The following is a 19,928-nucleotide window of genomic DNA, read 5'->3' as shown; positions in this document are numbered from 1 at the left end:
GAAGGGAGCTTAGAGCTCATCCAGCCCCATCCCCTTCCATAGGCAGGGACACCTTCCACGGGACCAGGCTGCTGCAGCCTGGCCTTGGGCAGTTCCAGGGACGGGACAGCTCTGAGCAAGCAGCTCCCCCCGAGCTGGGGACCACAGGGGTGTTCACAGGAATTCAGCTGTGGAGCCACAGTGGCCACAGCCAGGGGGGAAGTGGCCAACCAGCCCAGCACCCCCAGAGCTCGTGCCAAGCCCTTTGCTCTGACAGAGGGAGGGCTCAGCACAACTCTGCAGGTGTTATTTCCCAAAAAACGCACGGTGAAGTGAAGAAAATAAGTAAAAACACTTTTATTAGACAAATACTTAAACAAACTCAGGACAACAAGAACAAACACAGAAGTATTTACATCGTGAAGGAATAGTGCTGGAAAAATGACTCCAGCACACCTGTGTTGGGTGGTAGAATTAAAAATTAATGTATTTTAGTACTGTAAAATATTTCAAGAGGGATGTATAAATTTTAAAGGATTTGGCATGTTCTAAAGTCAACTTTAACACTAAAATGACCACAAAGTGTCAAATAATGGGGAAGAGGGAAGTGCGGCAGCACTTGCTGGGCACGTGGCTCCAGTGTTCATCAAAAAGGGGATGTTCCTGTTGAAACAAATCTAACTTATTTAAAACCAAAGAAAAAACGAGCTGTGTTCACCAGTAATGAACATTTGTGAAGTGGCTCGGGTTTGGTGAAGATTTCCTAGGCCGAGATGGTCTTTGGTGGGAGCTCTGGAGCGCTGCTGAAGGCTTGTTGTGGCTCTGGAGTTGAACATTTTCCTAAGAACTCAAAACAGATCATCCTCAGAGGACTCCTCCAGGTACTGAATGGGTTTTTTGGCGCGGCCAGGCCTGGCACGGGGCTGAGGTGCAGGGCTTTCGTCACCAGAGGCAATGGTGAAGCTGTCTTCCTGTACCTTGGATTTCTGGAGGGAAAGCAGGAAAGGAATCATGGATCTGAGCACCCGCAGGGAACACGCTGAGCACCACACGCCTGCTGTGCCACGGGGACGGTGGGAGCAGACCAAGGATCTGGGGTGTCTGACCCTTATGGGGGAAAGGTTCTTATCCCAGGGGGTGCTCAGGCACTGCCCAGGGAATGGGCACAGCCCCGAGGCTGACACAGCTCCAGGAATATTTGGACAAGGCTCTCAGGACAGGGTGGGATTGCAGGGCTGGGAGCTGGACTCTGTGATCCTCGTGGGTCACTTCCAGCTCAGAATATTCCATGATTCTGTGACCCCTCCTCTTCCCCATTCCCCACACCCAGGTAGAGGTTTGACCTCCACCAACTTTTCCTGCCAGAAGAACCACCCCACGCTCTGAGGTTCCCTCGTTGCACAAACCTTTGCTACAACAGATTTGGCAGGCTTGGAGCCAAAATCCAAATCGGAATCGGAATCCAAAGAGATTGGCTGCCTCTTCACAGCCTTCTTCCCCTTGGCGTTGTCACCCTCGGCGCGCAGGGGTCTCTCCTTGGCCTGGCTTGGCTTGGCTTTGGGTGCAGCCTTTTTCTTGGCCAGCATGTCCATGATGGAGGGCTGGTTGTCTGGAACAGAGCACGGTGTCAAACCCCTGTTTTGCTCCTCTCTCGTTCCCAGTTTGGGAATTACTTCCAACAGAAACAGGCTCTGCACTGCGGCGGGGTCAGCGCACGGGTCGTCTCCGTTTGAAGCTGGGTTTTCTAGAAAGATCTCTCTTCCACAGATGGTGAGCAATGAGGTTGTTTATCTGCTCAGTTCCGCTACATTTAGAGGATCAAATTAAAGCGTCCCCAAAGCAATTTACAGACTATTTCAGATTGAAAAGTCCTGATCTCTCAAGGCTCCATAACCCATCTCAGACCTTCAAAATCCTGCACGGCGAGGAAGGAATTTCCCAGACACTCAACTCATTCCTTCTTACCTATATTTTCACTTTTTAAAAGAGCATCTTGAAAGCACAGCTTCCAGTTCAGCTCATTTCTGAGTGATAACATGCTTTCTCAATTTAGGAGTGGAAGTAACACTATTTTCCTGCTGGGATCAACACCGAGTTGATTCCATTTGGAAAACACAAAACAGTGTCAAAGTCTGGGGTTTAAAAATCCCTGAGTCAAATTCTGGAGATGGATGAGATGGATCCAGCACTGAACAGATCAAACTACCCCCAAAAGCTTGCCTGCTTTCTTCCCAAAAAGACACGAAGTAGGACATGGACTGCAAGACACAAATTCCACTCGGATTATCCCTGCCAAGTATTACATAGCACTGTAGGAAGCATTCACTTTTCCTGTTCCCAAACTAAAATTCCCTCCCTCCTAGCATGTCCAACATGAACTAGAACACGATACGTTTGGAAACAGACCTCAAACATGACAACCAGAGAACCTCTGCCACAAACCTCAGCTCTTTGCTGAAATGCAAACTCCAGTTGCCCAGGCCCTGGAACACCAAGCGAAATCACTCGGACTGCTTCCCACAGGAATTAAAATTGTTCTCTAGAACTGATGTTGCTGAGCTGCCCTTACCCTTGGTGGCTCCAGCCTTCTTGGCCGCTGCAGTTTTTTTGGGCACGGCCTTGGTACTCGGCTCTGGGATGGATGGAGCTGCAGGAGCCTGGCTCACCTTGTCCTCAGGGACATCTTGGACTGGAACGGGATAAGGAAAGCAGAAAGTCAGCCTGAAGCAGCCAAGTTATCCCCTCTGCTCTTCCCTGAGCACTGCTGAGGGATTATAGAGCAATCCACGTGGTTTAGAGGTCTCACACTCACCAGGAACAGCACTTGGCACTGCTTTTTCCTTGGGAGCTTTTGCTGCTTTTTCAGTGGGTTCCCTGCAAAACAAAACCCCAAGTTTTTAATTCAGTTTATGAGGCACCAAATAGGGGAATAAAAAAAAATAAATTCGCATTTAACTTCTGTGTAGCATTAAGCACAACTGATTTCCAGTGATGATGGAAAAATACTCACTTGGGAGCAGGTTTGGGCTTGGGAGGAGCCTTTTTCTTAGAGTTTGTGTCCGATTCAGAGTTGCCTTCACTGTCACCCTGGAATTCAGAGTCCTCATCTGAGCTGGAGTGATTCGAGTCCGAAATGACCATGGGCTTGACTTTGGCTGATGGAAGAACACAGATGTGTTATTTTACACATTTGGCAACATGCAGCTCTGTTTATTTTTCAGTATTTTAGCTACAGTTATTAAAAAATAAAGATCTGAATAAAAACAAGCAGATGCTGAGACTGCCAGGGAGAAGACTCCAAATGACAAGTGTGTTCTGTCATTTGGAGTCTTCCAACCTCACCCACAACACATTTCATGTGCCAAGACAGTTGTGTAATTAAACCAAATAGCCATATTTCTCTAGTTGCCCATTTCTGCTTTTCCTTGAAAATGTGCACAAATGGTAGAAACATTTAATAGTTTCAGACAGTAAAATAAAGAAGCCTTTTGAAGATGATTTCTAAATGTGATCTGAGGCTCTGGGAGGTCCCTAAATAGTCTGTTCCATTTACTCCTCCACAAGGAGGGCTATCTTTCTCCTGCATCCCTGTCCTCACTCACCTGCTGCCTGGCGAACCACTCGCTCTCTTTGAGGAGGTGCTTCAAAGTCAGACTCTGAATCTGACCCCGAGTCAGACCAAGGGTTTCGTTTCTTGGTTTTCTTTAATGGCTTGAAAGGCAGAGTGGCCTGTCTCTTAGCTCCTGAAAAATATTGGGAGGCGGGATGAACCAGCAAACTTCCACGTATAGCTCGGGCTCAGCAGTTCAAGCTCAGCTTAGAAGTACACTGAATTCAGAGGATTCTGACTTAAACAAAGAGAAACAGGAATCTCTCCTACTTGACTGTCATCCAGGATCAGTTTCTCACCCAGTTTTTCCAAAACTACTGATCCTAGGAGTTGCTGACCACCCTCAGGAAGAGGTCAGATAACCAAACTGACCCTTTCCCTCTTTTCCTTGGAGGGAATAACATCAAAGCATTTACCTTGCTCAGTCTTCATCTTCTGTGCTAATCTCTTCTTCAGGCCTGCAGTCTCCTTCTCTCCGGATGTGTTTTCATCCTGATTCTCATCAAATTCAGTTTTTTCACTCTGCAGATGCAAGCAGATACCAAACAGTGAGTCAGCTCACAGAGAAGAGGCACACGGGGTAATGGAGGAAGGAGCTGCTTATTTTAGCCATGTAAAAGTAGTGGCACAAGAAACCTGAGTCTGTGAAATAAACTGTGTGTAGAATTGATTACAGACAGGATCTGTCCCCAGATCAGGTGACTTAAAAGGCAAAATCCAACATGAACAAAAACAGGAACTCTGCCCCCCCTCCTGAGCACTCTGGTCCTGCTGCTGTGTGCTGGCTCTGGGGGGGATGGGGATGCAGGACTGGGAAGGGTGGGATCAAAACAAAAGCCAGAGTTATTTGGAAAAACTGTTGGGTGGAATCATGTGGAGGAAAAGAGTGACCTTTGTGGCTTCCAGGGGCAAACAGGTGAAGGGATGGGTTATACCTCCCTGTTGGAAATGGCTGAATGACACAATTTCAACTAGTCCTATAAAAAGACTTCAATCTTTTTTATCTCCTTGATGCAGAGAACAATGATGGCATTAAGTGGGTGAAAGCATTGCTGGATATGTAAAGGCTGTTCTGGAGAAGGGAATGTACTGGCTGTGCTTCCTGCCTGCTAGAGGGTTTATCAAATTCCCAAGACACCTGGAACAACCTTACTTGTATCTGCCCCCCTTTCTGAGCTAGCAGCCCATCCCTGGCGGTGCTGTGTGCCAAAAATTTCCCTCTAAGCCACCTCCTGACATGTGAGTCTGTTCTCCTTCAGACTGAGACACTCCTATTCCAAATGCTTCCCAAATCTTGAGGTCCTGTCCCTCTCCCTGAACAACTGCTTCAACAGGACAAGTCCAGCTAACAAGGACTCACATTCTTTAGGACTCTGTTGAAGAGGATGTAAAGGAAGATGGAGCATTTGGAATGTTCCTTTTTACCTTTACTTTCTTTTTAGTTTTCTTCTCTGCCTCTGCCTTCATCTCAGCAGTGATCCGAGGAACAACCCTGATGCCATGAGGGGATGGCATTACTTCTGCCAGCTGGGCCTTCTTCACCTTGGCTTTCCCTCCTTTCACCTTCAAAGGTTTGCCAACGATCCCTGCACTCTCATCCTGTGCTTGCTTGGCCTCCACTACCTGCAGAGGGGAGCATAAAATAACACAAAAAAATTACAAAAGTCCATAAAGGGCTGGTGGATGAGATGAGGGAGTTGATTTCTTGCACTGAGCAGTGACATACATCGAGTTCTTCAATGAAGGCAGCAAGGTCTTCCTTCCACAGGTCAGAGGGACTCTTGCGTTTAAGGTTTTCCAGCTCCTTTTCCTAAAGGGAAGCACAGATAATCCTTAATAACACATTTCAATCCACCGGCCAAAAATAAACTGCACAACACAAAATATATTGTAAATATAATGCTTTTCTAAGGAAAGGAAGGCACATACTTTGTTATCCCTCTGCTTGCAGAGCTCATCTTTCTTCTCCTTGGTCAGATACCACAGGGGCATGTTCAGCAGGTAGTTGAAGTCTGGGCCAGAGGCTGCAGCTGATTCTTTGTCGTTCTCTTCCTCCTCCCCCTCCTCTTCATCCTAAATGTGGATTTGAAACAAACATAGTCAACAAAAACCCTGACACACATGGGTAGGGCTACTGATCAAACACGGAAGCTCTTGAATCCAGCTAATTGAAAAGCAACTTGGGCCTCTTTAAGGATTACAAAGCCTCAGAGCTCGGGGCCAGTTTGGGCATATTCAGAGGATGACTGAGGCATTACCTTGTTCTGAGCCTCCTTCCAAGCCTTCACCGGATCAGACTCGTACCCTCTCTGGATAAGAACTTGAATCAGCTCTTTCTTGGGTTTGTTTTCTGCAAACAGACATTTCAGGATTGTCACTCAGTGCCACCGTTAGGAGCGACAGATGAGCTTTACAGTTTGGATCCCGTGGTTGTAGCTGCTCAGCAATCCTACAGAGCTCCAAACCAGCCTTTCCACATCACAGCTGGGACATGTGGAAGAGCCTGAACAACACCTGAAAAACTCCTATTTAGCAGGAGATTTGTCAGGAAAGTATCGTTCCTGTACCAGCCAAAACAATGTTAATATTTTCCTTTGTTTCCATACATGCATTTCCCCTGCTTTAAGTAGTTTGTCAGCTTGGGGAAAAAAGGTATGATGGTATAAAACAGGTTTCATCATGATAGGCAGGTGGAGAAAGAAACCCTTGATAGTTTATGCTCCAAGTGCTCAACCACTGGAAATGCTTCAGCTGGAATTTGGTCCTTTTTAAGGTATCAGAAGCCATCAACCATGAGACACAAATACAAATGAAACCAGCTCTGGCAGCCTTGGAACTACTTATCACAAAAAAAAACCCAAGAAAATGCATTTCAGGGGAATTATTTCTCTTCCTGAGTTCAGTCAGACAGACTCGAGCTGCTGGGATTACTGGGCTGCCTTCAGACACAAACCACAAAGCATCTTATGACACGTTGTCTGGCCGCATCCTCCGCGGAGGCAGCGGAACACAGCCCGGCTTTTACACCGAGGGGGAAAAGTTGATTGAAAAATGTGAATGCTGGGAACAAAGATCTGCTTCTTTTTCTAGCTCATGATTCTCAGATGCTGCTGCTTGAGTATCATCTAAGTTTGAAACCTCCAGTACACTGAGAACGTGATTTGGAGTATTTTTGCAGAGGTTCACAAAGATAATGGAGAGAGGTACAGATTCTTAAAATGCATTTAACAGCAATCACTGCCCCTTTCTAAATCCACAAATCATTAACTCTGACTCCTACCAAATCAGAAATAAATGAGAATTATTGCTAAACTATAAAAAAATTCTCTCAAAAATTGTCAAACACAGAGCAGGAAAGCTGCATAAGTATCCCATTGTCATTATGATGTGTATAATACACAGACCAAGGATCCTCTGTGAAGCACTTTCCTCTTAGCTGTCACAAGAACAGAGATAAGCCCTGGTGTGGTTTGTAAAAACCAGCCTGGGGCTGAGGGGGTGCTGACAGGGCTCAAGAGATCACCCAGTTCTCCCAGTTACAACCCCAGTCACCAAGAACAACATACCAATCACAATTTTGCCATCTATTTTCTCCAGGATGAAGCGAGCCTGGTTGCTCAGCTTTGCAGACTCAGCACCCAGCATCCCAATAAGCCACTCCTTCCTCAGATTGTAATACCGGAGCCGGAGTTCAAAGAACTCCTTAAGAATGTCCTGGGGAGAGTCGTATTTCTTGAGAAAGCCGACATGGTCGAAAAGAACCTGGAGGAAAATGAAAGAACACGGGTGTTACGATGATAACGCCGATTCCAAACCCACTGAAAGTTACCTGTAACACAGGTGTGATGGTACTGCTGAATTATTAACCAACAAACGATCAAATCTCAGGGTTGTTCCAGAAACGACTTCAGTTTGTGAGCACAGCACACACAGAGACAATTTTAGTATTTCAGTGTTCTTGAATACAAGCAGAAGAGTTAAGGTTACTTCAATCTTAGAGCTCTGTGCAGGACAAACATCTCACATCAAAGCTTCACACGTTGTCAGGAACCAGACGTTCAGTGCCCCTGCTGCTGGCTCACAGAGCTCTGCAAACTGTGATTTCAGATCATTTTGCCTCCTTCAGGCAAACCATCTACTCTGGACCCACTCCTAAGCCAGGCTCTTGACCTTTGAAAGCTGATTTAAAACCAGTAACAGCAGAAAAATCAAAGTGAATAGGTTACTGCCAAAGAGGATTTTTGTTTCACGCAATGACTGCAGCTGTCCACAGAGTCTGAGTTAAACCAAGAAATTCCTTCAGCAAAATCTGTCACGTACCATGGAGTTGCACGTTAAACTTGTTTGGAGTTTGAAGACCTTATGCAGCCCCACAGCTTCGGCTTCTGCTAGTTTATCCTCAGTCATCTTCACCACAAACCTCACCGTGGTGTCTGTGTGATATTCTTTGTAGTCTGTGATGAGAGGAGGGGTCTTCTCAGTGCCATTCAACATGGGCTCCAGAACCTGCTCTTTATACGTCTGAGGAAAGAAACAAAGTCAGATCCAAACCCCACTACTCACTTTTTGCTTTAAAGAGCAAACGATACATTCCCAGAGCAGATTCCCTGTTTATTACCTGTGTCCATGTTCTGACAGGCAGCTCAGTGATCTCAATGGTTGTAGAATCAAGGATGGACACTTCACCACTTATCACGTACTGATTAGGCCCCAGCTCATCTATGGTGCCCTTGAAATTCTTGTAACTGGGAAGCTGAGGAGCAAAAACACTGGATTCAGCTTTGTGTGGATGCCTCTTTTTTTAAGCGTGCCCATAAAATGCTCAATATGAGCTCAATAAACTAACAAGCAAGACATTTGGTTTTTAATTTTATTATTTACCATTGGCAGTGGCTCTTCTCCATCCATCAGCCGACGGATATTGTTAACAACTTCCCTGATATCAAAGTTGGGGATTTTACAGGCCCAGCCAGTACCAATCCCTTCAGCCCCATTGACCAGCACCATTGGAATGATGGGCATGTACCACTCTGGCTCCACACGCTGGTTGTCATCATAGAGGAACCTCAGGATGTTGTCATCCATTGGTGGGAACACCAGGCGTGCCAGGGGACTGGAACAGAGAAGGGAATTTAAGCCCAAATTCTTGTTACAGAACGTGACCTCTATGCAAAAAGATACTTCCTTAATTTTTATTATCCCACCCAGATTTCTCCCTTTGGTTCTGCTTCCATTTCCATATTCTCTCTGCTGATAGCCACGTTTCCATGATGAAACCTAGCACCTGAACTTCACTTCAACTGTTGCTACTCTGAGCATGCAAGTATAGCCCAAAGTCTTAAAGGGAAAAATCCAATCTGTTTTTCATTTTAATTGCTGTAAAATCGAGTCCTTTAAGACAGTAAAAACTTTAGAATGCTGACCTGAGCATGGTGAAGATGTATCGAGGGCTGGCAGAGTCTTTGCCTCCGTGCAGCCTTGTGCCAAACTGACCGATGGGCTGCAGCAAGTTGAGGTTGTTGCTGCCCACGAAGTTTTGAGCCAAGTTAATGATGGTCATCATCAGTGCAGCCTGCAATAAAGGAGGTGCAAAGCCGTGCAATGCAGAATGGTTCAGGGGGTGGACAAAGTAAGGCAACATTCACACTAAGAACTTAACTGACACAGAGGATAAACTCAACTGATGAAAAACTGGAGGAAACTCAAGGAAAATGCATCCTAAGACCATTTGAAATGTTCTAATGACCCATGTCTCTATCTATTGCTGTCTACCTGCTTTGAAACCTCCAGTGAAAGATTCTGTCAGTCTCCACAGAGAACCTTGTGGTAGTGCTTAACTTTTCCTGACCCAGGCAGGGGTTAAGGTTATTAACAGATGTTAAGGTTATTAACATCTGCCTAAGTCCATCACAAATTAAGTAGGGTTTTCTTTTTCCACTTTTTTTGAATGAACTATGGTCCCATGAAGTCCAGACAGGAGAGGCAGAGTGACCAATGTCAGATTAAATTAATACTGAAGAATTAATTGTGGAAACAGCTAAACAGCAACTTCCCTTTTACACACTCGAACATCTAATTCTGATTTAGAGGCATCATAACTCACACCAACAAGAAGAGCTTTTTGCCTTTCCTTTAAAGAGCTTTGCACACCCAGGCAGGCTCTTACCTCACCGTGATGGTATGAGGACATCTCAGCCACAGAACCAGCCAGCTGAGCAACCTTCACCTCCCGCTTATCGTTCCGTTTGAAACAGGTGAACAAAACCTTCCTCTGACCTGGCTTCAAACCTGTGTGAAAAAAGAAAAGACCTCGTGGTTAGAACATGTGATGTGACGCACTTGGCTCTCTAGAGATGCAAGAACTGCTTAAAGATTCTCTACCAGCTGAGTAAGGTACTGGCAATAATATACTACAAAATGGACAAGACATTTCATCCAAAGATGAAAAAATCTTAGACAGCAGATAACAGACTTCAGGATACTGACCCTGAAACCTCAGCAGGTTCCCTGGCTCTGATGTGACATCAAACAGCCATTTCCTCAGTTCTGGGGATACATCATGCAGAACCACGACTTAGAAATCACTTACCATCAACCAGTGATGGGATTGATCTCTCATTATCTGAGTTTGAGAACAGCACTAACTCCTTGTTGATGAAGTCATTGTATGTCAGGTAATCAGTGTTTTTCCCATACAGGTAGTCCTAACAAAAAAAAACAGAGAGAAGATTGCCTTAATTTTAACAGGGCCTAATCAGTTTCTTGGTTAGTTCACTGAAATGGGAACTCCTTGTAAGACCAGCTAAATACAGCTCAAGTGGTGACACCCTCGGCGTGGCGAAGGGAAACGCTTCCCAGGATGCATTATTTCCACCATTTTGGGGGAAATAAAGACTTCATTTGCCTGTGTTTGAATTACCATTTTCCTATTGATACAGCAACTTGAAAGATGAGAGTTAAAAATGAAGTTGACAGTTGGATAATTGACAATGAGGCTACACTGATAAGATGAGAGAAGCAGCTGCTCTGCGAAATCCTGACACATTTTCAACGTCCTGTAATCCGGACCTGACTCACTGACTGAGCTGTGTGTGCTGGGATGAGGCTGAGAACAGCCCCAGGCAGAGACTGGAAACCTGTTTCCTTATAAACATAAACCTTTTACCTCTGGTAGACCGTGCAGCTTCCGTTGTCTCCTATCCTCCATGAAATTAGTCAGCCACTCCTTTCGCTCTTCTATCTTCTTCTTGCTAAAGGCCTGGATGTTACAAAATGAAAAGTAACTCAATTCCAGAACATTCTGTGGTTCTGCACTATTGGATCACTTGAGAAAAAGGAAGAGCTTGCCCAGGAGAACAACATGCTAATCAGGCTGATTTAAGAGCCCGAGAAATGCAATAAAAGGCTTCTGTAGCTAAACATATTAAGAGCATAATTTCCACCACTCTGTAGAAGACAGAGTAGTTAGGTTTAAATTGATAGATTTTTAATATAATAACAGAAGACTAAAGCAGATTTGAGGGGAAGAAGTTACTATTTTGGGGAAAAACTTGACTTTTTGATATTGCCTAAAGCTCTGAATATTTAAGAATCAAAGACCAGCTAAGGTGAAGTTCACAGAAACAAAGACTATTTTAATCCACTGCTTTGCACTGGGGGAGGAAGGGGAGATCTAACTGGGAGAAAACCGCAGCAGAATCCACAGAAAAATGTTGAAGGAATATTTACTATTGTGTCTGAAAATGTCAATTGGTTTGTAGTGATTAGTTTGTTCCAAGCTATATTTAAAGCCCATCACTAAAAGGGTACTCTTGCCCTGAGGTTGAGGGGCAGATTCCATGCTCCTGGTTCAACTACAGCTGTAGCCTTGGTAACACAGAGATTGTCTCCAGCCCAAAGGCCTCCGAGAGCATTTCAAAAGAAAATACAGAGCACTCTACAAGGTGAAATACCAAAGGTAGTAAGTCAGCAATTAAATCAAGGGTTAGTTACCAGGGTGATCGCAGCATCATCTTCAGGCCCAGAATATTTGAAGCCAATTCGGTGTTTTGCCATATCTGCAAAGTATTCTTTGGCCTCCTTTGATGTGCTGGTACCCAAACCTGCAGGGACAGGAGAGTTAATCCTAATGACTTTTTGCCTAAATTAAGTTCCAATTCAAAGAAATATTTTGCTATGTTCAATTGTTGTGATGCATCATATGAACATACAGTGTGAAGATGACTTGCTGAAAACTTGAATTACTTCAAAAAGAGATGTATCACAAAAGTCAGAAGAATTACAATGAAGTGGGCAGTGGCATGTAGTAGTTTTGGATTTTGTCTGTAATTCCTGTAGATATCTGAAATCTAATTGGAATATCATAGATGGGAAGAGACTTGGAGGACATCCAGTCCAAATCCTTTCTGCAAAGCAGGATCGACTGCATCAAATCATCAATGCTCTCGCTTGGATCAGTTTCACCACATTAAGTTTTTACAAACCTTTGTAGTACTTGATTTTCCACGAGTTGTAGTTCTGTGTACTGGCTTTCCATTCTTCAAACTCGGGAATGCTGTAGAATGCAATTTCTTCTTTGTTTTTAAAGGCCTGCAATGGACAAACATTTCAACTGTGAAATGAAAGGCATTTTTGGGCAATGGATCCTCAGTCATTCACCTCATCCTCCCCCAGCCCTCACCTTTATGATGGGAGTAATGAATTCCTCCAAAAAATTGTGTCTTAGAAGAGATGGCCAGTTGTGATGGATGAAGTTAATCAGCAAACCTTTGATGTGTGATCCATCCTGATCCTGAATTACAAAAGAAACAAAACAAACCATATTTTATCATGGAATGATGGAAATGACAATTGTTGGCTTAATAGTAAATGACTCTGTAATTCCAGCTAACTGACCCTATTAACTTGCACCTCTAAAAAAGTGGCCATGTGTTAATTGCTGAAAATTAAGAGAAACAGAAAAGGTATTCTTGGTGAAAAAAAGGTGTCAAGGACTGGTCAAGGACTGTGAAACAGCAGAATGGAGAGACAGTGTTTAGCTGTTTGATGTAACTCACCATTTTACTTTTTTTGTGGCTGAAAAGACATTTTGACCCACAAAAATGTAAAATGGGAAAAAGAAACACAGAGAATTGGGTACAACTGTAGCAGCAGTTTGAGAAATATTTTCTTCCTATCTCTTTATTTAAGTGCTAATTGTTATGCTCTCCCAACTTTCAATAAACCTAACCTGATCTGTCATGATCATAATCTTTCCATAGCGAAGACTTTTTAAAGATTCTTGATCTTCATAGTTCTTTTTATACTGCAAACCCACAATCTTGATGATGTTGTTGATTTCAGCATTTTCCATAATCTGAAAGAGATCACACGGAACAAAAACTTGTCTTTCAGACTCAAAATGAAAGTATAAAGTTATCCATAAGTGAATCACTGGCTGAGTTCTGTCCTGCTGGGTTCTTTTTTTGCTGTGTAGGAACTTGTAATTTCTAATGGTTAAATTATTTTAGATAATTCAAAACATTTCCCAATCCACAACATGAACATTATCCCCTCAGGCAAATCACTGAACAGGACTTAATCAATATTCCTACTTAACCAGTGAGGCAGGCTCCAGCTGAGGGAAGACTCAGGTGTTTAAGACACTGCTCCTTGGAGTTCCAGCGCTCCAGGTGCAGCTGCACAAATCACACCACACCTTCCAACCCGTAACTGTAACCATTTTCCAACCAACCTGCTTATGAGAAGCTTCCCTGACATTGAGGATTTTCCCACGAAGAGGAAACACTCCATATTTGTCTCTACCAACCACTCCCAGACCAGAGACAGCCAGAGTTTTGGCTGAGTCTCCCTCAGTCAGGATCAGTGTACAATCTAAAGAATTCTTGCTGCCTAAAAAAGAAGAAAATCGAGTCAGTTTTCTGCTTGAGAAATGAAATCCAAGGCTGCACATTCACGACTGAACAAGTATAAATAATCTTTTAAGGCAGTTTTTTTTGGCACTGCGCACAGTAAATGGGGATAATCATAGTAAATGGGACTGCAAAATGGGAGTAAAACTATAATGACAGGTTTTCTCTTCTCACTTCTCCTTAGGAGACAAATCTTTTGTTCAAAGAACAAGTTTTAACTGTTTTTCAATGAACTGGTTACAAAGGATGTCAAACACTTACCAGCATCGTTGGCATCATCCAGTTTAGGAACACCTTTAATCTTGGAGTGTTTCACAGCTGAACATTTCTTATTCAACTGGTTCTGAGCTTTAAATTTTACCCAATTTAGGATACTTTCAACAATGCCACAGCCAACTGCCTGCAATACAAAACCCAATCCAAAGTTGTAGTTGTGGGAAAAGCCTCAGCAATGACAGAAGTATTTTTGCAGACATCTTGACTGCTCATGTACATCAGGACTTACACCCTTAATGAATTTTTCACTCAGTTTGCAGGTAGAGCCGAAGTTCTTTGCCTGCAGAGTCATGTTCTCCTTAGTCTGAGAGTCAAAGGTTGGATTTTCAATTAAGGCATTCACAAAAATCCACATGTGGTTCTTCACCTGCAGTTAAATACAACGAGGATCACACACTGTACAGGCTCAGCTCACCAGTCAATCACAGGAGGGAACACTCAGCACTGCAGGGTTTGGAATTTTTGTCGATATTTTGTTAATTTTCAACAGCTAATGAACATTCATGAAGTGTTAAGATGATTTGGGATGTCAAGGAACTGGCATCTCTCCATCTCAAGAGGTGTTATCTAACAGATAGTGAGGTTTATGACTTGCAAAGGGAACTTAATTGGCTTAAACTGGACAATATGAGATTTCTATAATTAGCAATCTTCTGCATATTGTCTGCACAACAAAAAATGTGTTATTAATTAATGCAGCTATGCATTAAGCTGAAGTTACAATTTGCAGTAATGCTCAAGTTGTGCTCCCCACCCGGAAAATTCTGACACTGTACCTGGAAAGGCTTCACTCCAACTCCGTTTTTGTTCTTCTTTTTCACAACATCAATGATTTTGGTCACGAGCTGGTCAGCCACATAATCAACATGTCTGCCACCCTGAGGAGAACGGGACAAGGACCTGGGACTGAGGCCACCAAACCCCACAAAACTATAAATATCTATTTAAAACTTTTAAGCACATTCTTTGCAACATTGAAGTATTTTTCACTAACATAATTACACTTACAAATAACCAAGAATATGAATGTTGCAGAATATGGCACCAGCTTGGCTAAGCACACTGAGGAGTTACCTTTGTGGTGGCAATGCTGTTAACAAAGCTGACTTGCTGGAAGCCTTTTTCACTCAAAGTCAAGCACACTTCCCATCGGGAATTGACCTCCTCATGGATAACTTTAAGTGCATTCCCAGTTTCATCGACCTTATCCTTCAGATAGAGGTCCACATAGCTGCGGAATCCTTTCACCTGCGCGCAGACGAGAGCAGACAACTGGTTGATAATAGCTCCTACAAATACTTAATTCACATCCTCCTGCAGAAAATCCCTCCTGCATCTGTTCCTTTGCTGTATATGATGACAGGAACAGCCTCAAAAGAATCTCACTGGTTAAATGGCACAAAAAAAAATGCAGGTATTTGTGTTTGTTTTCAAGGCTCACTTACAGGAAGCCTCTGTCCATTCAGGAAAACTTTGACATCCTTTGTGGATCCAGCAATATCATAAGCTCTGCGAGACATCAGTGCTACAATGTCCTTATCCAGAACAGTCATCTTGAATTTGGACAGGTCAGGTTGGAAAGTGACACAGGTGTAATCATCTCCATCAAAGTATTTCAGCTTCATTTCTCCAGCCTTCCCCATGTTGTCTGTCCAGGTCTGAGGAAAGGAGCTTTGGTGAGTTGCAAGTCAAACACACACACACACACATAACCACCTTAGTTTTTAAAAGCAATAAGATGGTTTATGTGTTTTAGATATCTTTAAATTAAACAAAACCTCTGGTTAAAAACCAGATTCTGATGCTGTCTGCTAATTTCATTATTCCTTTGAATTACTGTTTGTGGGTCAAATTTACTGCAATCACACTGAACTAGAGTTTTGAAACAAAACCCGAGGGTCTCATTTGAAAACCTCAGGTTTAAACTCCTTGGAAAGAAAAGTGCTCCTACCTGCTTGAACAACTTTTTGTATTCACGACATCCAGTTTCCACAGTAAATTTTGTGCTGAATATGTTGCACAGCTTGGCTCCATAACCATTTCTCCCCCCTGGAATTAGAAGGAACACAGACTTGTGTTATTCTCTTTGTCCAAAACCATCTAAAAGAATGCAAGACTGACTGGAGTTTGTCAATGTCCACCCAATCCAAAGACAACTGTCAACAAGCAATCATATTCTGCAAGCTCAGTATGCAACTACAAACTTTGATTTAATTAGGGTTTAAGAAAATATTCAAAGACAATTTTCCCTGTTCCCATGTTTGCACTGTTATTATGATTAAACAGAGCACAGAGACTTCACTGACAGATTCAGAACAGCATTTTCATAGGATCACAGAATGGTTTGGGTTGGAAGGGACCCCAAAGCCTATCCAGTCCCACTATCTGCTGTAGGCAGGGCACCTTCAAGCAGCCCAGGGTGCTCCAAGCCCTGTCCAACCTGGCCTTGGACACTTCCAGGGATGGGGCAGCCACAGCTGCTCTGTGCCAGGGCCTCAGCATCCTCACAGAGAGGAATTTCTTCCACATATCTCACCTAAATTTCCCCTCTTTCAGTTTTCACACTGCATCAAGGACCCCCTTCCTGCCCTTTCTAGTTCAGGTCACACACCTAGAGCTGCTCAGAGATATTAGCAGAGCCTTCCTCACCTGTGACTTTCTTCTCATTGTCATCATAGTTGCTGGATGTCAGCAGCTGTCCAAAGATCAGAGCAGGCACATAGACCTTCTCCACTTTGTGTTCAACAACTGGGATACCTTTCCCGTTGTTCCACACGCTGATTGTGTTATTCTCCCTGGGGAGGGAAAGAAAAGTCTGTTTTTAAGGCTGCAAGTGGCTGAGCTGTGAAAGAAGTCACCAAAAGGCTCTGGGGAAAGGCACCACTTGACCAGGAACAAATCTGTGCTCAGCAAGTGCAGCAGCTGCCAGCAGAGGGGGGACAGGCAACACAGAAATGCCCAGATCTGCACACGCTGGCTCTGACATGGACCCACACACCAAACCCCTGTCTGTGCTCAATCAGGATGAACAGGAAGAGGAAGAGGTGGGAAACCACAACAACAAAAGAGCTGTTTCCCCAGTCAGCCCTCTGTAAGAGAGCAGGGCACTGAGCAGAGAGAAAGGCTTTCACAACTGGTGAATTAAATTTGGGTTATCTCAAATCAGTCCCGCAGTGCCACCTCAGCTTTGCAGAACAGCTGAAGGCAACCAACAGCAATGAACCCAAACTTACACATCAATTGTGACTTTAATGCACGACATGTTTTTATCCCTCTGCTTGTTGTCTGCGGCATTGACTAGAAAGGAAAGAGAATATTGGTTTTTTATTACGTTCTCAATCAAGGGAAAACGATGAACTATGAAGTCTTCCAGTAGAACGAACACAAAAACTCACTACAGTGTTACTAATAATCGCCTCAGCATGAAAATATTTTGCAAATTACAAAGAGTTATCGTGGAGTTATGAAGGTTGGAAACGACCTCTGAATTCCTCCAGTGCAACCATTGACATAAAAGGGAGAATTTTGGGCAGAATGAAATCAGGTTTGCAATTGGATTTTTCAATTTTTTATTTTTGTTTGTTTCCCATTAATGGCTTGCTGTTAAGCAGTGCTAATAAGTTCTTGATAATTTATGTTTAGTTCCAGTTTCTTCCATTCAACCCCCGTTAATAACCCGTCACTCACTCACTCAATGGATGTCAGCTTACCCAGAATCTCATCAAAGATTTTGTACAAGCCAGGCACAAAGGTCACATCTCTGCAGTTGAGGCCGATGCCTTCATCATAAACCCACATTTGCTGGAAAAAAAAAAGGAATTTGTAAGTGCCCAGGTACACACCCTCTTCTGTGCAATCCGTTTGTTTTGTGATTGATAAGCTGATGTTTTGTGCTTTGTAAACAGCTGCTAAAGACTCCCCGAGGTGCTCGGGGGGCTCAGCCCCGCTCCCCCCTGCCCCTACCTGGGTGACGAGCTCCACGGAGCCGATGTAGGTGTCTGGCCGGAGCAGGATGTGCTCCAGCTGCGTCTTCTTCTGGTAGATGTGCTCCACCGAGAGCTTCTTGGGGCCATCGGGCTTGCTGACGAGGATGTTCTCGTTGGCGGGCTGTCGGGGCACAGGCAGCGGCCGTGAGGGGCGCACAAAGGGAACACGAAGGGACCGGGCCGGGCAGAGGAACGGGATCGGGGCTGGGGGCGCGAAGAGAACCGCAATCGCAGAGGAGCGGGAGGGCTGGGGAAAGGGCCGAGAGAGGAGCCCGGGCAGCCCCTGAAGGAGACCCGAGGGGGGCTGCGAAGGACCCGGGGTGACGCTGAGGGGGGCCGGGAGGAGAACTTGCGGGTGCCCGAGACCCCGAGGGGACGGTGTGGCGGGGGATCACGAAGCCCCGCAGGGGCGGGGGCAGCGGTCGCAGGACGTACCCGGAGGGGCGACTGGGGCTGCGAGAGCTCCATGGCGGCGGCGGCGGCGATAGCGGCTGAGGCGGCGATGGCGGCGCCAACGTCCCCTTCAAACCTCCGCTCGTCCCGCCGAAACGCGCAGCCAATCCCCGCTCGCGGCGCCCCGCGCTCTGCCAATCGCAGTGCGGGGGCGGGCACACTGCTAGCGCACTGCCCGCCCTCTGACCAATCAGAGGCAGCACCGCGCGTTCAAACCGGCCAGTCGGGAGGGAGAGCGGTGAGATGGGCGGCGGGATTGACCAATAGAGGAGCGAGAGGGAGGGCACCGAGGCTGCCTGTTTGCCGTTAGTGGTGGGACACGCTGGGATGCACTGGGACACACATACTGGGATACACACATACTGGGATGTACTGGGATATACTGGGACACACTGGGACGCACTGGGACACACATACTGGGATACACACATACTGGGATGTACTGGGACGTACTGGGACGCACTGGGACGCACTGGGACACACATACTGGGATACACACATACTGGGATGTACTGGGATATACTGGGACACACTGGGATGCACTGGGACACACATACTGGGATATACTGGGATGTACTGGGACACACTGGGATGTACTGGGATGCACTGGGACACACATACTGGGAGCACTGGGACGCACTGGGATGTACTGGGACATACTGGGATACGCTGGGAAACACTGGGACATACTGGGATACACTAGGACGTACTGGGATACACTGGGGCACACTGGGATACACTGGGACATACTGGGATGCACTGGGAAGTCCCGGGTACACACTGGAATACACTGGACAGACCCTGTGAGCCCACTGGGGTACTGCTATACACTGGGCAAGCGCCAAGGATTCACTGGGACCCGTTGGACGGGGATACTGGACAGAGCCTGGACACGCACTGGGATACACTGGGAATCACTGGGATATGCTGGACAGACCTTGGACACCCACTGGAATACACTGGGAATCACTGGGATAGACTGGACAGACACTGGACACCCACTGGGATACACTGGGAATCACTGGGATACACTGGACAGAGCCTGGACACCCACTGGAATACACTGGGAATCACTGGGATACACTAGACAGAGCCTGGACACCCACTGGGATACACTGAGAATCACTGGACAGACATTGGACACCCACTGGGATACACTGGGAATCACTGGGATACACTGGGATAGACTGGACAGATAATGGACACCCACTGGGATACACTGGGAATCACTGGAATACAGTGGACAGACAACGAACACCCACTGGGATACGCTGGGAAGGCCTCGGGAACCCACAGGAATACACTGAGCAAGACCTGGCACCCCACTGGGATTCACTGGCACACTCTGTGTTCTGGGACCAAAACACAGACCTCACTGACACGGAGACCTGTGCCAGGCTGTCCCCTCCCTGTTACTGGCAGCCCCAAGGGGACTGGAGCCCGCTCCCAGTCCCTGTTCCCATTCCCAGGTGTGTCCCCTCAGCCCCTTGCTGCAGCTGGCCATGTCCCCCCAAGAACAAAGCACGGTGTCCTATAAAACAACATTTTTGTATCTTTATTTCTGATGGTGACCCTGTTGGCCCCAGCGGGGGTCGGAGGCTGCAGGCACACCCCGTGGCACAGCGGTCTGTGGGATGGCACAGCCTGGCTGTGGTCCCGGTGTCCCCTCGGCGCTGCCGGGGACATTCCCCAGCCACACAGGCCTGGAGGAAT

General features: G+C 45.6%; 1 protein-coding gene across 1 annotated transcript; it reads right to left on the bottom strand.

Annotated features, from left to right (window-relative positions):
* Positions 1-321: 321 nt before the first annotated feature.
* LOC119712297 (DNA topoisomerase 2-alpha-like) lies at positions 322-18,260 on the bottom strand. Its single transcript, XM_038163327.1, has 35 exons — positions 18,198-18,260; positions 17,740-17,883; positions 17,487-17,577; positions 17,010-17,073; positions 16,426-16,571; positions 15,728-15,825; positions 15,222-15,434; positions 14,851-15,024; positions 14,553-14,654; positions 14,006-14,143; positions 13,762-13,900; positions 13,323-13,480; positions 12,819-12,944; positions 12,270-12,380; positions 12,073-12,178; positions 11,582-11,691; positions 10,755-10,847; positions 10,179-10,293; positions 9,756-9,877; positions 9,013-9,161; positions 8,471-8,702; positions 8,208-8,342; positions 7,910-8,110; positions 7,156-7,351; positions 5,848-5,939; positions 5,519-5,662; positions 5,316-5,399; positions 5,015-5,212; positions 4,006-4,111; positions 3,582-3,722; positions 2,990-3,134; positions 2,792-2,853; positions 2,549-2,668; positions 1,386-1,588; positions 322-965 (listed from the first exon to the last, which is right to left on the bottom strand). Exons 1-35 carry the CDS (start codon positions 18,228-18,230, stop codon positions 828-830), a joined length of 4,629 nt encoding a protein of 1,542 aa, XP_038019255.1. The 5' UTR covers positions 18,231-18,260; the 3' UTR covers positions 322-827.
* Between the last annotated feature and the right edge of the window lie 1,668 nt (positions 18,261-19,928).

The sequence above is a fragment of the Motacilla alba genome, chromosome 27, assembly GCF_015832195.1.
Source record: "Motacilla alba alba isolate MOTALB_02 chromosome 27, Motacilla_alba_V1.0_pri, whole genome shotgun sequence".
Classification (NCBI taxonomy): Eukaryota; Metazoa; Chordata; class Aves; order Passeriformes; family Motacillidae; genus Motacilla; species Motacilla alba.
Note: the sequence above shows the minus strand (reverse complement) of the source record. Positions and strands in the feature narration are given on the sequence as shown.

What these genes read in the sequence shown, in the direction of transcription:
- LOC119712297 (XM_038163327.1), bottom strand. Translation starts at nt 18,230, where the DNA reads ATGGAGCTCTCGCAGCCCCAGTCGCCCCTCCGG. An exon ending in GAAGGCTGGAGCCACCAAGG is followed by an intron (nt 1,589 to 2,548) that starts GTAAGGGCAGCT and finishes GCTCTGTTCCAG; the next exon opens with ACAACCAGCCCTCCATCATG. An exon ending in CCAAATCTGTTGTAGCAAAG is followed by an intron (nt 966 to 1,385) that starts GTTTGTGCAACG and finishes CTTTCCCTCCAG; the next exon opens with AAATCCAAGGTACAGGAAGA.